The following is a 17665-nucleotide window of genomic DNA, read 5'->3' on the forward strand; positions in this document are numbered from 1 at the left end:
AAAAACAAATATTTTTATCGTTACGTAGAGGTCTTTTCATATAAATGCTATTGATAAAAAGAAGGTATGGGAGCGAAATGTTTGTCAATAATGCTGCCAATGATATGTTTTACTGGGTACATCATTGTAGAATATCCATGGATAAGTTACAAGGAAGTCATTAAGACATTATTTGGAAACGAAAGAATACTGTAGGAAGGTTAACATCGCAGATAGAAATTATCCACGTGACCCTAACACAGAAAGGTAAGGAATTTATTTTAATAAAATATTATTTAAACAAAGTACTGGTACTTTAAATCTTTTTAAAAATAAAATTGTATCGTAGACTTTTTAAAAGAAAAAATATGAAAAATCGAAGCAATAAATGCGTTTTTAAAATACGTTGAGTTCAAATGAACCTAAGCTTTAGTGACTTTGCTGTTTTTTTTGTCTGTCTGTTCTCGTGGTTAACTTTTCGAACTTTCATCTACCTCAATAAAATGTTGAAAACGTCTTTAAATCAAACTTTCTAAAAAGAATAACTTTTTCCAATGACATGGATTCCAGCTGTTTTAACTGAAATGTCATGTTTTCCTTAAACACGGACGGAAAGTAGGGGATATGATGAAACTAGAATAAAAATTTAAAAAATACAAGGAAACCATTGTAAAACTTAATCGTATTGATATTCAAACACAAGTCTGAATATTGTATACTAGTATTATTCTCTTAGAAGATAACTTTTTGGTAGATTGTATTTTTAAAAGCAATTTCAATAGAATTGAGAACAATAATAAAATTTATTGAATAGATTTCAAATTGTCTTCAAATAGATTTTAAGAGGTTCGTTTTTCATTTGATCTGCTCCTAATTTGTATTGCTTCAATGGCCTTTTGGGGTCTTGAGTACTGTTTGCTATCTCCAAATTTCACTCAATGCTTGTTTTTAAATAGAAACCATTTTATCAGAATAATAAATTTCTTTTCTATTCATAAGCTTATCTACAAAATCAGTGTTACATAACACAGGTATACTTTTAAAATATCTGGCAATCGATAGTCCTGCAACAATTTGACAATCTGAGAAAAAGGATACACTTACTCTACCTCTTTGCATAGATTCTTTCTTAATAAACTGGAATGCCTCTTCTAAGTCGCCAGGAAACGTAATGAAAGAATTTCAGTTGTTCAGAATATGACAATATAAAATGAGATATACTTTTGTGTTCATCGGGTGTTTATATTTTTCCATTTACTTAGAAAATCAATAACTCAAATTTTATTTTAAGAGGAACTTTAATTTTTTTTTTAAGAATGAATTTTTGGTGGACAACCTACACAAGAGCTCACATGCTGCACAAGGCATGGAGACTAGATACGTATACTGGTTTGTATACAGTACCGACATTGTCTGTTGAATTTCATCATAAATAACGACTAATTGTTTTCATTTTTTAAAAATTTCTTTTGAGTGGTTCAGATTTTAGAATTTGTTTACTGATAATCACCTAACATAAATATCAATTTCTTTGTAGGATTAATATTTGCTATGGTCCTTGCAGCAGTTTTATCTTTCGTATTTGAATTCATGGACATTATAAAGCTAAAATTTCTTAAAACATGCTGGCCTGATCGAAGATTTCTTCGGTGAGTTTTTTGAAAACCTTGTAATATCAAGTCATGTTTACTTCTCTATGGCACTTGATCCCACCTTTCAGAAATCCGCTTAGCTCTGCTCTGGATTTGTTTAGTTTGAAACTCAAGTTTCAGTTTGAAGTCATTTCTGTGATTTCACTATTTGTCTTAAAGATTTTATTCTGTTTGATTTGCTGAAAATTTGATTTTTGTTTTTAATTTTGAGATACGTTATTGATTGAATTTATGTTTATCATAATAATCTTCATAATTCAAGTGTGCCAAACTTATTTATTTATTTAACTTTTTTTGGTTACTATTTTTTTGGCCTAAAAATCAATAAATCCACATTGACAGAGCCTCAAATTGCAGTCTCTTCTCCTAAGCATCAGATTGACAACAACCATCTTCTACACCCTTCAGTTGATCATGACCTACATTCTAATGCTGAGTGTTATGACAATGAATGTTTGGATATTGCTGACAGTTCTTCTGGGAACAGCTGCAGGATATTTCTTCAAACGAATATCCAGAAAAGTTGACCTAATACTGTATTGAAGTAGGAGTTAACTACCCTGGGATTCAAATAACTAGGGACACAATTGTGAGAAACAAACACTGCCAGGCTTTGCTGGAGAAAGAGGAAGGAAAGATATTGCAATCAGAGACAGATCCGATGATGGTTACAGACGAAGGCTGTGTTACACAGCTGACATTTCATTAGAACCTTAAAATTGCCTTGGGTGGCTTTTTGAAATTTTAAGTGTGTTCTCTGCCTGTTGATGAAATTTTGAGGAAGAGTTTGGTTTAGAGTTTTGGTGTTTGGTTTCCATTTTTGGATTAATTAAGCATGATTACCGATTAAATTCTGGTATTTACCTCATATTTAATTTGCAATTATGCAATTCAAATCAGATTAACTTTCAAAAATCAAAGAAATATCTTGACCGGGCACGTAGCAACGGGGGGGGGGGGGGGGGGGGGGGGGGGCTGCCCCCCTCCACTTTTTTATCCTGCAGGAAATTGATATTTAAGGGAAATCTAATGTTGAATACAAAAAAAATGGTACTGAAAAAAGTTGGCATTGAAAAAGTTGGCCTCTAATTCCCGCAACCCCCACCCCACCCCACCCCACCCCACGAAATAGGATTTTCGAGTTTGGGCAATGTTCCTATTTTGTCAACTTTTTCAAGTAAGTAAAAAAATTCTCTCTGGCTGCCCCCCCCCCCCACTCTGTCAAAAACGATGCTACATGGCCGTTGACATCCATGTCTTGATTTACCGTTAAATTTCGCATTGATGGGTCACTAATAAATCATTCAATTATGTTGCTTAATAAAAGGTACATGTAAATGTCATTTCTTTTAAACTTTGTTGTTATCCTATGTTATCCTAGAATCAGAGACGTATACCAACACTCCTATCTTACATAGATAAGAGAAAAATATAATGGCATATTATGTTAATTTGATCTTGTTGGCATTACATTCACGTGTTAAAAAAATAAACATTAACACGTGTCTATGTTTTTTGTGTCATCTAGTTTGTTTCAATGAGTTCTCAATGATTTAATAGAACGTGTGTTGCTATTTGAATGATGTAAATGTAACTATATAAATTGGTACGAGATAAAATCTACTATTACGCACATATAGGTTTTGATCACGTGACCAATTTCTTTTCATATCTTTAATAAAACTTACAAATGATATTCTATTTCTTAAATGAATCAAAACATTAAATTCATAAAACAAAGAAACCCACCTAAATGATGTTAGATTTCAAGTGCACACGTTCGTTTTCCTGTGAAGGATGTCGTCGTGAATTGGAGCATTGTCAAATTTTACATAGAAAACAAAACACAATGAAATAACCAATTGTTTAAAGGGTGAAGTTTTTACGGCAGGATTATCAAGTATGGCATTTTGAACTATATAACAAGGGGAAAAAAGTAAGTAAACTGTGTTAAACTTACAAATATAACATATTTTTTGTTCAAAGAAATATACTTTCGAGAAAAATATGTAAGAAAAATCAAAAATATTTTTACACACTGTATTATTCAATAGATAAATGATAAGAATATAATAATAAAAAAAAAAATTCAGGTATCTAAATCAAGGCTTGGGACAAGTCGTAAAATAATTATGTTTACTTATAAATGAAAATTTCTCAGAGCAATGTAGTTAATTGTTCAGTTGTTTAATCGGATGGGAAATGTATGCACATCAACTTTTTTGTACCTTTTCGAACAATATGTTATTTTTGTTTAATACATTTTATTTAAGTTACTATACCTTGTATACCTTGTCCGATTTGAATCGGAAATAATTTCATACTATATAATATTGTTGGTTAAAAATGGCTTTCCTAACTTTGGAGCGTTTGAATTTTCCAGAAAATGTGAGAAAAATTTAAAATTTTGGCCTTCTTCATGGTGAAGTATAATGTACCCTGTACTCTAAGTTACATATGCATGAATATCATGTTGCTTTCTTTTTTCAATCTAAATTTTAACTTAAAACGAATTCAGTAAAATATAATTTTACTTAAAGATACGATCTTGGAGGCTTTTTAGAATGGGCTTTTTTCGGAAGGATTTCGAAGATTTTGGGGTGGGGGTATTTCATTCGGGAAACATGTTCTTCGTGTAAAACCTCTTGTGATAAACATTTAATCGGTATCAATCAATGCATCTAATTTTTTTACATCGATTTTAAGGATGCACGGCTACTGGTCTACATCATCAAGATTCCATTTATTGCACCAAGCATGGCATATTGGGACCGACAATGGTAATTATTTTCGTTTTTTAAGGACCATGTTTTCACAAAGGATTAATTGTTCAAATGACAATTTAATATAATTGTTGGAAAAGTCTGAAAAAATAAAACACAATTAATATCAGACTTTGTATATATATATTTTTTCAGAAAGTTCATTATAAGTAAATGTTCACGTACTTTTCACTTTTCTTTGATATGTTATATTGTTGTTTACCTTATTAATTAATTTTTCAAAAAAAAAATTATAACCTTTAAGTTTTTTTTCCAAAGATTCTGGAAAATATTATTTACAATTTCTTTCTTACTATTTTTAGATTTAGCAGTAGCCATGGTTATGAGTGCGCTTCTCTCTATTGTATACGAGTTCCTTGACCTAATTTATTACAGAATTGTTACCAAGTTGAGACAAACTGAAAAGAATTTTCAGCAGTAGGTTTCTATTGAATGTTGTTTTGAAATCAATTTTTGATTAGCATTATACGAATGTAAAGGACACAATTCTTGAATGTTATTTGTATTTTATGAAATCTTATTGGGTAATCGACTCACTCAGGTGACCCAGATATGTTTCTTCTGTCACCGTGCGTCGTGTCTCAACATTTAACATTTTCAGTTCTTTTGTGGAGTCATTAATTGATTGATTGTATGTTGTTTAACGTCCCTCTCGAGATTTTTCACTCATATGGAGACGCCACCACTTGCCGGTGGAGAGCTACAAATTTTGTCCTTACTCGGCACTCAGGGCCATTGAGCAGTGAGGGATCTTTTTTTGTTTAAGCACCTATTGCGACACGGGGCCTCGGTTTATACGGTCTCATCCGAAGGACCGGTCTCTACGTCCCACAGTGGGATTCGAACCCGCGACGTAAGGATAGACTCCTTACTTCGCTACTCTAGAGCAGACGCTCTAACCACTGCGCCACGCAAGCGACGATTCAATAAGATATTTTCCTATTCTAATATATTCTTAATGTAAAATTTTGATCCCCTGTTTTTGTCTAGCTCTACGCCATGGAGTCATGATTTGATAAGTCTTGAGCAGATTCTGTATGAATATGATTAATCATAGCTTTGATTTTTCTAAGCAAATGTTTTTTTAATAAGACCGGCGGACCATTCAGTATAAAAAAAAAAACAAAGGCCTTACAATCGATTTCACAAAAAAAAAACAAAAAAAAAACCAAAAAAACCAACAATAAAATGATGATTTTCCTAACAAAGTCATTATAACGACAATAAATTTACGAAATGCCGATGTTAATTGGGGCTGTTGAAACCCCAGTAACATCATTTTATTTGTCAGTAGCCTGCCTCGAATTCAAAACTGTTCGAACACGGATGTTGATTTTGAGCTGATATCAAAAGAAAACTTTGAGATATAAACACCAGAGGTTGGTTGTATTTACGTAATAGATAAGGAAAATCGATGATGGAAAATTGAAATCATCTCTTTTTTTCTTACAATTTTGTTTTGGCTCTTATCGTCTAAAGAGTAAATTAAATGAAACATTCAAATATTTTTTTGATTTCGGACAACAAATTTACATCCATAAATTTAGTTTGTTTCATTATACCATTATCTATCAATTGTCACTCGTAGGTTCCTTTACAGGGTAATATTACAGTCGTTTGAATGCGAGCGTAAGGTCTCTTGTTGAAATGGGAAATCAACTTGTAAAGGAGCAGACTTTCAATTTTATTTGATAAGAAATAGCAATCAATACCCATAATGATAAAAACCTGTTTTTTTCCATTGAATCTGTACTAGATTCATCACTTTTTTTCTAATCAAACTAATATAATTGTGCAATTTTTTGGACAGATCTACAGCATGTAACCCTACTGTTCTCCCAAGACGGTGTATTGGATCGCTATTGTACGTTATTCGGGTTATCAATGGGTACATCATAATGCTGTGTGTAATGACGATGAATGTATGGATAGTCCTGTCTGTTTTGGTCGGTACCATGCTCGGCTATTTCACCAAGTACTACTTTAGAGGAAAGATGTCTACCAAAACAAAAGAGGAAACTAAAAACAAAGGAGAACAATGCGAACAGAGACCAAACTGCCACAACACGTCAAACGAAGCAGAGACATTACTTTTACAAAATACTCCATGTGGCTATTTAAGTTGAAGAAAAAGAAGACTGATCATAAAAACTCACCAGTTTGAGCATACTCAGAAGGAAATTTCGAATTCTTGCTTTGAAGTGTTTATTTAATGTTTAACGTACTCACATACATGTACATATTTAAATAAATAATCTATAATGGTAACCAGAACTTCATTTTATTCAGTCGAAAATATTTTACTGTAAAAATATGTTTTGTATTTTCTTATGATAAATGCTGAAACGGTTGAAAGAAATCTCTTAAATTTTTGCAGGGGGGAATTAATTTTGAAAATGTGATTGTTGCAAACCTACATAATTTCTGGACCGTGAAAACCGATTTCTTGGGAGAAAAATGCCTTTAAAATTCCCCCCTTGAAAGTGCATAATGCACTCTTATGTTTGTAACTATGTTGTATCGTTAACTAATCTGTATATTATAGTACTTTGTAAATGTATTATCTTCATTTCATAAAATTATTGAGGTATATAACGGTTTTGGATGGAGCTTCTAGAATGCTGAGAATTTTTGACTGGCAATTTTCAAATGAAAATGTTAGAACTGGCGCAAAACAAGTTTTAAAACATGGATGAACTGTACAAGCGACATGCCAGTTTTTCAGAAATCCGCAAACAAACGAAAATACAGAAACTTCAATTCTAGTTTTGACAAATTATTTTATTCATTAACGACGTTCGATCCTGATATTTAAAGTCTTAAACTTTTTTTTTTGCCAAGTATATTTTTAGTTTCTACATACATAGCTTAATTAAAATTCCAATCAAAAAATGGGGGTCAATACGCTTCTTTTGGCGCTACAGTACATTTAATATGACCTTTTTGCACTGAAATTTGTGTGTTAATTAAAAATTGTATTTTTGAAGGTTTCCTCCAATATTTTTTATCCAATTAAGCATGAACAAAATGAAATCTAAGTTTGTTTAAAAAAAGACACTTAAAAATTGTGACGGAGAAAAAGTTTTAAGAGCCATTCTCTGTAATGACTTGAAATTTTATATAGGAGCTGTGGCACGCATAGTCTCAGAATTTCTCCAAACTCTCTCTGATAAAAGTCATTGATACCCGTACTGAATCAGGAAAAATTGGTTGCTATGTTTTATAGTTACCATGGCAACGTGTCTTAAAGTTCGAAAAATGGCATTTTTTAACATGTTTAGAGCCCCATAGTTAACATTTGCGGCAAAGCAAACAATTGGCATGAACTGTTTCCAAAAGTTGAAGGTCACAAGTCTCAATGCATGATAAACATGTTTGGTAAATCAACTATTACATACGTTACTATGGTAACAAAGTATTCAAAAGTAAAAAAAATATTCATTGAATTTTATAAAGTCATACACGTAAAAATAAAAAGCAATTATAGGATGAAATGTGACCAAATAATAGAAAAAAGAGCCTTGAAACATATACCAAGAACAAAATATGATATTTCATTTTGGTTGGAAATGGTTGCCAAGGTTTTTATACCACAGAGAGCCTTCCCAAGTAACACTCTGTATTTTTAAATCTGATCTGTCTCTTTTAACAAAGCACATTTCCTCATAATGATTATTAATTTTTAAAGATGTTGATGCGTTCTAAGTTTTCCCATTTGAAAAAATTCAGATTAGATTCTTTAAATAGAGCGTTGCTATGGAAATAAGCAGAAAATATATGCTTAAAAACCTGAAAAATATTTTCTTTCCTTGATACGTACCCTTAAATGTAGATTCCCAACTTTAAAAATTATTGATATTTATTAACAGTGACCCTGACTTTTAATTTTGACTATCATCCAATCTCGAAGTGGATGCAAAGTTGGCACACAGGGTTTAATATTGATATAAAGTTCACAAAATCAATATTTTCCCTTCGTGCAACCATAGCAACAGTGTTGTTTTCTTCATAAAATTTTGTCAATATATGATATTCAACTTCAGTTCTAACAGATAAGTATTATTCAAATGCTTTAATTGGTTTATTATATGGCAATTTAATTCTTAATGCAGCGAAAAATAATTCACTTTTAAGCACTGGTACTTTGTTTCCATGGTAACACTGCAAAGTAGCAATTATACCCAATTTTTCTTGATGGTTTTGGTGTTGCAGGGTCCTAAGGATGCATATTTGCTAGTTTCTGAATTTTCAAGTTTTTCCAGAAGAGCATTACCGCATTTAATTTTTATGATGTTTTGTAGGTATGAACATGCTATGAGCCATGGCAACCATGAAAATTATTTATAGAAAAATATTGCTTATACTTATATACTTAAGGTCAACAATTTTCATCGTTTTTTCTTAAGTCGTTGATTGAGTTTGAGCATGTAACACCTACCATTAGTGAATACGGAGTATTTTTCAGCATATTTCAGCAATTTGGAATGTATTCCAAATGTACCCTTGGTTACCACTTATTTAGAGATATATTCTAAACAGTTTCTTTACAGTATAAGTGACATCAGGTGTCATGTTTTTGTGAGAATGGTTTGTTTGCTTTTTCTAGTTTTTATTAAGCCACAGCCAAGATTTAAAATGGCTGAAAATCTCGATTTTTCAAACTTTTCCTGCTGTTGCCATAGCAACCAAGACACTTAGCAACGAAATTTTGTTTGATATTTGTTTCTGGTGTCAAGTACTAAGCATAGGTGAAGTTTCATCAAAATCGGTGACCATGCGTGGCAACGAAGTTGAAGTGGTTACAGAGAATGGCTATTAAGTGTGTAAATTACAATTTTTATATGCCAGATGAGACAGAAAATGTAAAAAAAAAAAATTATCTCTACTTTTGAAAAACTGTCGCTTTGTCATGAGTTTTATAGAAATGATTTTAGAGGAAACGTTACCTTGGTATTGTCAGCCTCACACAATGCTGTGCATCACGCCTATAACGACAGTTGCCCCGCCCCTCTGCTCCCACGTGGAGCATGTTGCAGTCAGGATCGGGCTGGTACTTTACAATGTCTAACAGCGCTTGTTGGAGAGTACACGGACAAGGTTCTGCAACACTCAACTTTGGAGACGAACCTTCTTTTTTTATCCAGTCTTTACAAAAAAGGCTAGCGTTAGTTCTGGATGGCGTGACTGGGAACATGTCAGACCATATTCCTCTCTGTGGCCTGACCAGAAAGATTAGATTTCACGTATAAACATGTAATAATAGTCATCATTTAAGAATTAAAATACAAAAAAATATTGAGTAAACTACTAATGTTAACTTACATTATAAATGCAGTCTGCACACGAGATGTCACCCGTAGAATGGCAACCTGCTCAGTCATCTTTAAACGAAAAGTCGTCCAACCGATTGAGTTCAATATATTCGTCTTTGCAATAAAAGGATTTAATTTAATCTCACCATTTTCCTCCTTTGATTTTGAAAAGAAAAAAAAACATACGCCAATTTTCTACAATATACTTTAAAAATATCTTTTTTTAAAAATATACAGCTATGAAAAATACAGTAAAAGAAAAATGTGACCTTTATTTAGGATTTTGAGGATATTTCTAACGATTACTTGTATTTGTATTCGAAGTTTTTATTTTGGAAAGTTTCAAAGCTAGATATTATGTTCAAACGAATACACGAAAGTTCATTTATATCATATATCGTAAATAATTAAACATAATTTGGTATACCATAATAAACATTTCACTTTACTAATACATGTACTACTGTCAGTTAAACGAATTTCTTGCGTACATAAAAGCTTTCAATGTTCGTGCATTTAATAAGGAGGTTTAATTTGCTACAGTTTTATGAAACAGTATACCCTGAGATAGATGGAACAGCGGATTTCCACCTATCCCCAGAGAGTGAAAACAATGTGATTCCGGTTTTCACATTATGCCTTGATTGTTTGTTTGTTTGTTGAAGTCCCTCTCGCGAATTTTTCACTCATATGGAGACGCCACTACTTGCCAGTGGAGAGCTGCAAATATTGACCTGTACTCGACACTTAGGGCCATTGAGCAGTGAGGGATCGTTTTTGTTACAGCATCTATTGTGACACGGGACCTCGCTTTATACAGTCTTATCCAAAGGACCGGTCTCCATGTCCCACAGTGGGATTCGAATCCGCGACTCTAGAACAGACGCTCTTCCACTGTGGACGACTAAACCTTGATTATGTATACGCGATGATCTAGTGCGCTACAGTTTTTACTAGTATTCTTTTTAACAGCGTAATATTTGTAACGTGACTGTTTATCTTTCAAGATCTACTCACTACTGTTTGACTGAGCCACTGCTTTATTCCAGCATTGTACATGTACATGTACATTGATTGTTAGAACGTAGAGATCAACTGAGCTACAGTTTTTTATCCCATGTTTAACCCTTTATCCCGTTGATATAGTTCATATGCATATGATATCGTTTTCGTATCACACAGTTGTGACGTCACAATGGGTTTTGCGTTAGAGTGAAAGTAAAATGAAGTGGAGTCCAATATAAAACAGTGATAGTGCTGTATAAACCATGGGATAAAAAGAATCTCACATGATATGTAGTTGGATATGATTTTTATCCAACTCGTTGTGTGTTTTTATTCCCTCGCCAAGGCTCGGAGATAAAAAAAACACACAACTCGTTGAATAAAAATCATATCCAACTACAAATCATGTGAGATTCTATATATAGCATTAAACTTTATTTGTGCCTCTGGTTTGCGTAGATATATCTACTGCTGGGTTTTTTTCAGCAGTTAACTTTTGTATTTGATTTGTTATACGTAGAAATCTACTAAGCCACTGTTTTACAACAATTGTACCTTGATGGTATATCCTGCGCTATTGCTCTTTACGCATTATACTTGTACCTTGGTTGTGAATACAAGAGATCTACTGCACTACATATCCTCATACTCATGATACTTGTACCTTGATTGTGAATACAATAGATCTACTGCATTACATATCCTCATACTCATGATACTTGTACCTTGATTGTGAAAACAAGAGATCTACTGCACTACATATCCTCATACTCATGATACTTGTACCTTGATTGCGAATACAAGAGATCTACTGCACTACATGTCCTCATACTCATGATAGTTGTACCTTGATAGTGAATACAAGAGATCTACTGCACTACATGTCCTCATACTCATGATACTTGTACCTTGATGGTCTACTGTGCTACTGTTTTGAAGTTCTTTCACGTTACCATTCCACGAAATATTATGTTCATCATTTTCCCAGCTGTTTCCGTTATGGCGATTTACAAGGACTTTGCTGAAAGCAGGATTCACTGAAAGTAATTTTTAACAGATAATGACATTGTCCTTATTTATATTAGTAATTAATTATATGTATACATTTTAAAATGTAAGATTTTTTTTCAGTTTATAAAAAAAATGTCATATCGATTTACACATACATCTGAGAATGCAACGCAGTGGAAGAAATTCAATTCACTGTCTGCAAAAGGGATAAACAAAAAGGGCACATAAATATTATATTCAACTTCATCATTGCTGAGTATTTTTACGGGGATTACATGGTTTCACACAGAAGAAAGATTCAAAGAGTATTTGATGCATGTACTTACAAACAGTGTAGTTTCCAATAAACATATCGGTTTTGTTTTGATTAGCCAATATGATATCTACTTGGACATCACCAGTGCTGTCAAACATAGGTGTAATGCAATAAAAGCTGTAGGGTGAGTCCATTTCACATATTAATGTATATCTAGTGTTGGAGAACTTGATTTTGAATGAAGTATATTCTTCTAGACATGGTCCACTGAATGTCAGGTGTTGACCACCGAGCATTGGACCACTCCGTGGCGTTATGATGACATTGCCTGAATAGGAATAAATAAAGAAACAATTAGGCAGGTTTGGACCAAACTCCAAAAAGGTTATTAGGAGCCGAGCGGGCTATAAGTAAAATATCACAAACAGGCTATATAAATTTATCGGGATTGTATCTTGGGACTTCAATGTACTGAAAGGAAAAAGAAACGCAGGGTAAACTTTTAAGCTGAAATAAATTTAATTTTCGTAAGTATTTTCTACTTTTCCCATCTAACGTTTAAAATCATCTTTAATGAAAATGTAACCGAAATCTCATTTGATTTTTGCCTCATTATTCACGTGTTATAGACTCTCACATGACGAGACATCCCAAAAGTGAAAACAGAAAAATCTCAATATCTTTGATGTCATTCGCGAATCTGTCACAGTCTTGATTCTCCTTTGTTTATGAGAAAGTCTTGATAAACCCAGGCTACACTAGGCATAGGGGTAAACACGCTGAAAAAATTAGGAAAACGGTAGTAAGGTGGCGCTTAAACAGGTGACAGGATGAATTACCCGATCTTGACGTGGATCTGTAACGTCATCGTCATGGTTGATCGGAAACCATTCAAAAACCTCTCTGATGACGGTTAAGACGTTCTATTGGGAGAAAATTTACTAGCGACTGCACAGCAACCAGTTGTTGCCTTTGTCCATAACTTAGGCAAGGTAAAAGCCAGATCCCATGGAACGTCCGTCAACTGTTACAAGATTACATGCATATCGTCTATAAGTACGGAAAAACAATGTGTATACCTCAAGTGCATCAAATGGTACAAGAAGATTGTTGACATACTTATCTTCATCAAGTAGTGCTCACGTGTTTTTTTTCTTTTTCTCTGCGTGACGTCATATATTTTACGGTTGAGTAATTCTGAACACTGATGTGCCTAGTAACCAAGATTCTCATCTGACTATTTTCGTAATTTTTGGTCATGCATTCGTATATTATGTTACCCTGTGTTTCTTTTTCCTTTCAGTAGGCCTATATAAAAGGCACATGAAATGTTCGCTGTAACAACCTAAATCGTCGCGGGAAAGGGAGTTAAAAAATATCAACATTCTCATTCTATAAGGGTTAGATAAGGGTAAAATTTTATAAATGTCTACCTTTTTATGTTTTTCTTTTAGACAAAAGTATAATTCATTTAAAATGTAGACTTATTTTGATAAATAGGAGTAAAAATTTAAATTTTGCTTTAGAGAACACGTTAGATACATTGTTCTTTACCACTGCACTTGAAATCTTAAGGAAACCAACTTGAAGATTGTACCAACTAATATTTCTATAAAATAAAGCCTCTTTTCCTTCCTACTTTTGCTAGGTACCAACTTGCTTGAACTGATCATCTTATGCTAATCCCGAATGTTTTTTCCACGCCTTCCTATACCTAATTACATGTATACCTATTTTGATTCCTTCACAATAAGCGAGTTTCCCACCCATTTTTTAGAGGTACTTCGATTTCTCCATACATCTTACGCAGAATCTGAATGATTTTTTCCACCTACCTGTAGTTTGTAGCAATGTATATTCCCATAGAAATATACAAGCTAACACTGTATCTACCTTTGACACTCAGGTCCATTTAAATTTTATATATATGTCTATTTGTATTGCATGTCATTCCTAAATTGATACATACTTCAAATTGTGCAAGTGATTTGAGGCTACGTATAGGCGTTTCTATGCAAATGAGCTAATAAAAATGCAAAAGAGAACCTCTATGTATTATACAGAGACAGATTAAATTAATTTTATTGTACATACTTAGTTCCAAAGGCATGTTATAGCTAGTGCACATTAAGACGTCATTGTTCTTTAGTACTCAAAGTAATAATACACATCAATAAAAGGCTTTGGCGCAAGGGCATACCCTGTTTATTTTTAAGTAAATAATGTATAATTCTAGGAATAATATTCAAAAGATCAACAAAAGTGCTGCGCAAATCCTATATGCATTTTCTCGTTTGATTATAATTTGAGGAAACTTACACTGGACTGTGAATTTTTATCCCGTTTCAACTCAAAACTTTACAAATCGTAACTAAACAATTAATTTGTCGACATTTGCGCAGCAATATCACAAATCCTTGGAATATTCTGCTTCTAATTAGACCCTGTTTCTGTAAAAGTACATAGGGAATGTCCTTGCGCCCAAGTTTTTTTTATGTTCTTTGGGGCTATATAAAAATGTCGTAGAGAAGTTTTAACCTTTCCTGTTCAATAAGTATGGCCCTTATGCGTTTTTATTAAGCGGCATTATATCATTAGCGGTTGCTACAATGCACTGCATTGTATTAGAATATTAACCATACAAACAACAGGTACGACAGTGATCAAATCATTCGTGGACTCTGGTGATAAAATTCTCATTACGTTTACAACTTTGATAATTATTATTTTGACATAAATGGTTACTTAAAAACTAGAAAATACAAGTGTATTTCTGTAATATATGAAACTTAATACCTTTTGTATTACACCCTCCTCCACCTATTTCCGATGAATCTATTCTGAATACAAACTTTCCTGGTATGCGTACATTGGACTTTTTGTTTATATTGACAATGTCTATTGTACGTGACCCGTTCACTACATAATATACTTTCCCGTCACCAGCATTAAAACCAATCTATAATTAAGTATACAAATAAAGAGTTTTTTCCCAATTTTTCAACTTATACATGTTCTCAAGTTTATGAGATTTTTAACGAGTACTGAATGATTACAAATATTTTTGTAGCTAAGTTAACTTTGTGCCCTCTCCCTTCTTTAAGTTCTGCACTCACCGAAAAAGTGCAGTCAACTAAGTTTGTAGTTTTTGCAATTGTTTGTAATAAAATAATTGTCTTTTATTTTTAAGTCAAGTAAATTTTATTTAAAGTCGGCATTTTTTACATAATATGACAATAAACATGAGCTCTGTACAGACTATCACAGCTAAAAATATCACAGAGAAAACATTTACAACATAATTTACATGCAAAAAAACACATGTAATATATAAACACGCAAGGCAGATAAAACAAATTTAAGAATTAGAAAAAAAAAAAGAAAATAGAAAAGCGAAATGATTGCATTAAGAAGAACAAAAATAAAAATAAAGAGAAAAAAATAAACATCACCATAAAAACAAATTAGATTAAGCACTACATTAAACACATATAATTGGATTAAAAAGCACTAATTATATTAATAATAGAAAAATAAAATTGATAGCTTTGAAACTTAAAGATTCAAGCAGATATAGTTTAAGGTAGGATTCTTCTCACATTTCTCGTATTTAAAAATTAATGAAATTTTCACAGAATCAAGAGGTCAATATCACTAAGTGATGGTATCAGTAAGATTCAATTTAACCGTTTAATATTAGAGGCAAGGTCAGGTCAAGGTCATTACCTTTTCCTAGACATTATGAATAAAAAAATACTGTTTCCAATCATGCGATCCCTACTTGTAATTCAAAAGATTGAATGTTTTTCTTTTTGCATAAAAAGATACTACCATATAGGGCCTATAAGATGATATTACCAAATTGACATGGATAATTTAAATAAAATGGATAATTTCTAATCCGAATTTCCTTTACTTTTCTTAATTTTTTGGGATAAATTAGTTTTTTTTATATGCTACCTATATTTAACTTTTTCTCATTTCACATATAGTAAAGTTGACACATAAAGGTACAAAATGATACAAAAACTAAAAGTTTTGATCGTTTACTAAGAGAGAAATAACACTTTTTACGGATTTTTGGCTCAAATCTGTACTTAAATTTGAAGCATTTAAAAGCCAACATAGTTCTAGTATGTGTAAAAAATCTTATTTATTTGATATATTTTGAAACTTTAGTCCCTTATTATTAATTTAACTTACTTTTGAAAATTTCTTCTACTTTAAGATTGCGTAAATATTACAACTAAATTCAATGTTCTATAATATATTTGAGAGGAAAGAAAATATTTTCATACGCCACCATTCCGCCAAAAATATATTCCCTGATAGTTTTCAAACACAGTTTACCATTTCTTTTTAAAGTTGTACAATTGTGACGAGGAAAGAAAAATATGGTCTTTTAAATCTCTTACACCTAAATATAAAAGACATATAAGCAAATATACTTTGAATATTTCATCTAGACAGAAACTATAGAGAAGAATCCTACCTTAACTAAAATAAAAGCACTTGAAATACACTTGACTGTGTGAAAACTGAAAAAGTATTAAAGCGTGCCCTGAAAAACGTCCAAAAGAGATTTTTAAAAATTATTAATTGAAGGTTTACAGAGTGAATTAAATACATCTCAGGGGGAAAATTACTGACCTGTGCAGGTTTTCCCCCAAGCCCAGTATCTGCATTCCCACTGCTTGCTGTTCCAGTTGTCCATTCAATGTTTGCGTAATTAAATATGGTAAAAGAATGTTGTCCATTTGTAATCAGTACAGCTTGAAAGGTATTTCTCTGAAAAGGTTGGACAGTGAGGATAATATTACTACAAAATTAATACATAGTAATGTTAACGCACAAGTATCACGCACAAATACGCAATCTTCAGTGTAAGAAAAACGCGCGTACCTTCAAACAACCAGTAGAGGAACATCCAAAAAAGGCCACATTATCCCATGTAGCTATGAAAACCCAAGCAGCGCGAAAACGGTAAAAGGCTGGGAGATTAGACTTTATTTCATTGGAAGCTCTCTCTAATATTTCTAGGTTTGTAGTTTCTCTGTACCGCACATTTCCTCCTTTCCTAGTATCCACATCCGCCCAGAAGGGAGTGATAAGTCTTCGGTCCCCATCCAGCGGAAAGGGATCCGGGGTATATTGTGACACAGGGGTCAGGAATGATATAGCACCATTTGTACTTACCTAGAAAGAATGCCAAATCTAAAAATATTCCAAACACAGTATTTAAAAATATGTTTATCTTCTATGCAATACTTACAATTAATTTGTCGTGTTGATGATTGAAGTAAGGGAATTTAGTGGAAATTGGAATATTGGGAGAACTTCCGTCATCATTCTTAACCATTGTAGTATCACCCCTGTCCTCACCAAAAGGATAAAAGTCAGAGATTGTCAAACTCTCCACGTGGGCCAGACAAACTGACCACAACAGGAATATCAGTAACGACATGTTTTAAACACTTCTTCAAATGTGTTGCGTTACTGAATTATGCATTTGACTTAACCTTGTTAGTATGTAAAGTCAATTTGTTAATCATTGTGTAAACTTCCTTTTTGTCAACTAGCCAGTAGTAAATTAGATATTTATAGTTATTTAACATACTGAAGGGCAAAAAGTTTATTGTTTCTACACACTTTGGGGTCCATTTTAAG

General features: G+C 32.6%; 2 protein-coding genes and 1 long non-coding RNA gene across 3 annotated transcripts; 2 read left to right on the top strand and 1 right to left on the bottom strand.

Annotated features, from left to right (window-relative positions):
- The first annotated feature begins 103 nt into the window (after positions 1-103).
- On the top strand, positions 104-1998 carry LOC134281140 (uncharacterized). The gene is made up of 4 exons (XR_009995023.1): positions 104-246; positions 1295-1368; positions 1517-1628; positions 1974-1998. It is a non-coding gene; the product is annotated as an uncharacterized LOC134281140 (long non-coding RNA).
- Positions 1999-3431: 1433 nt separating this feature from the next.
- Positions 3432-6555, top strand: LOC134281141 (protein SLC31A2-like). Its single transcript, XM_062763609.1, has 4 exons — positions 3432-3567; positions 4338-4411; positions 4717-4831; positions 6225-6555. The coding sequence occupies exons 2-4, from the start codon at positions 4339-4341 to the stop codon at positions 6538-6540; spliced, it is 504 nt and encodes a 167-aa protein (XP_062619593.1). The 5' UTR covers positions 3432-3567; position 4338; the 3' UTR covers positions 6541-6555.
- A 2755-nt stretch (positions 6556-9310) lies between these two features.
- LOC134281142 (protein mesh-like) lies at positions 9311-17568 on the bottom strand. Its single transcript, XM_062763610.1, has 8 exons — positions 17271-17568; positions 16901-17194; positions 16649-16786; positions 14795-14957; positions 12069-12326; positions 11605-11768; positions 9737-9921; positions 9311-9633 (listed from the first exon to the last, which is right to left on the bottom strand). Exons 1-8 carry the CDS (start codon positions 17460-17462, stop codon positions 9357-9359), a joined length of 1671 nt encoding a protein of 556 aa, XP_062619594.1. The 5' UTR covers positions 17463-17568; the 3' UTR covers positions 9311-9356.
- Positions 17569-17665: the final 97 nt, after the last annotated feature.

Source organism: Saccostrea cucullata, unplaced genomic scaffold (assembly GCF_032062105.1).
Source record: "Saccostrea cucullata isolate Sc308-1 unplaced genomic scaffold, CSIRO_AGI_Scuc_v1 ctg9258, whole genome shotgun sequence".
NCBI lineage: Eukaryota > Metazoa > Mollusca > Bivalvia > Ostreida > Ostreidae > Saccostrea > Saccostrea cuccullata.

Coding starts and splice junctions, on each gene's coding strand:
- LOC134281141 (XM_062763609.1), top strand. CDS start 4,339: ATGCACGGCTACTGGTCTACATCATCAAGATTCCATTTATTGCACCAA. Junction 4,412..4,716: donor GCATATTGGGACCGACAATG/GTAATTATTTTC, acceptor TACTATTTTTAG/ATTTAGCAGTAGCCATGGTT. Junction 4,832..6,224: donor ACTGAAAAGAATTTTCAGCA/GTAGGTTTCTAT, acceptor TTTTTTGGACAG/ATCTACAGCATGTAACCCTA.
- LOC134281142 (XM_062763610.1), bottom strand. CDS start 17,462: ATGTCGTTACTGATATTCCTGTTGTGGTCAGTTTGTCTGGCCCACGTG. Junction 17,195..17,270: donor ATCAACACGACAAATTAATT/GTAAGTATTGCA, acceptor CATTCTTTCTAG/GTAAGTACAAATGGTGCTAT. Junction 11,769..12,068: donor TATTGGAAACTACACTGTTT/GTAAGTACATGC, acceptor AATTACTTTCAG/TGAATCCTGCTTTCAGCAAA.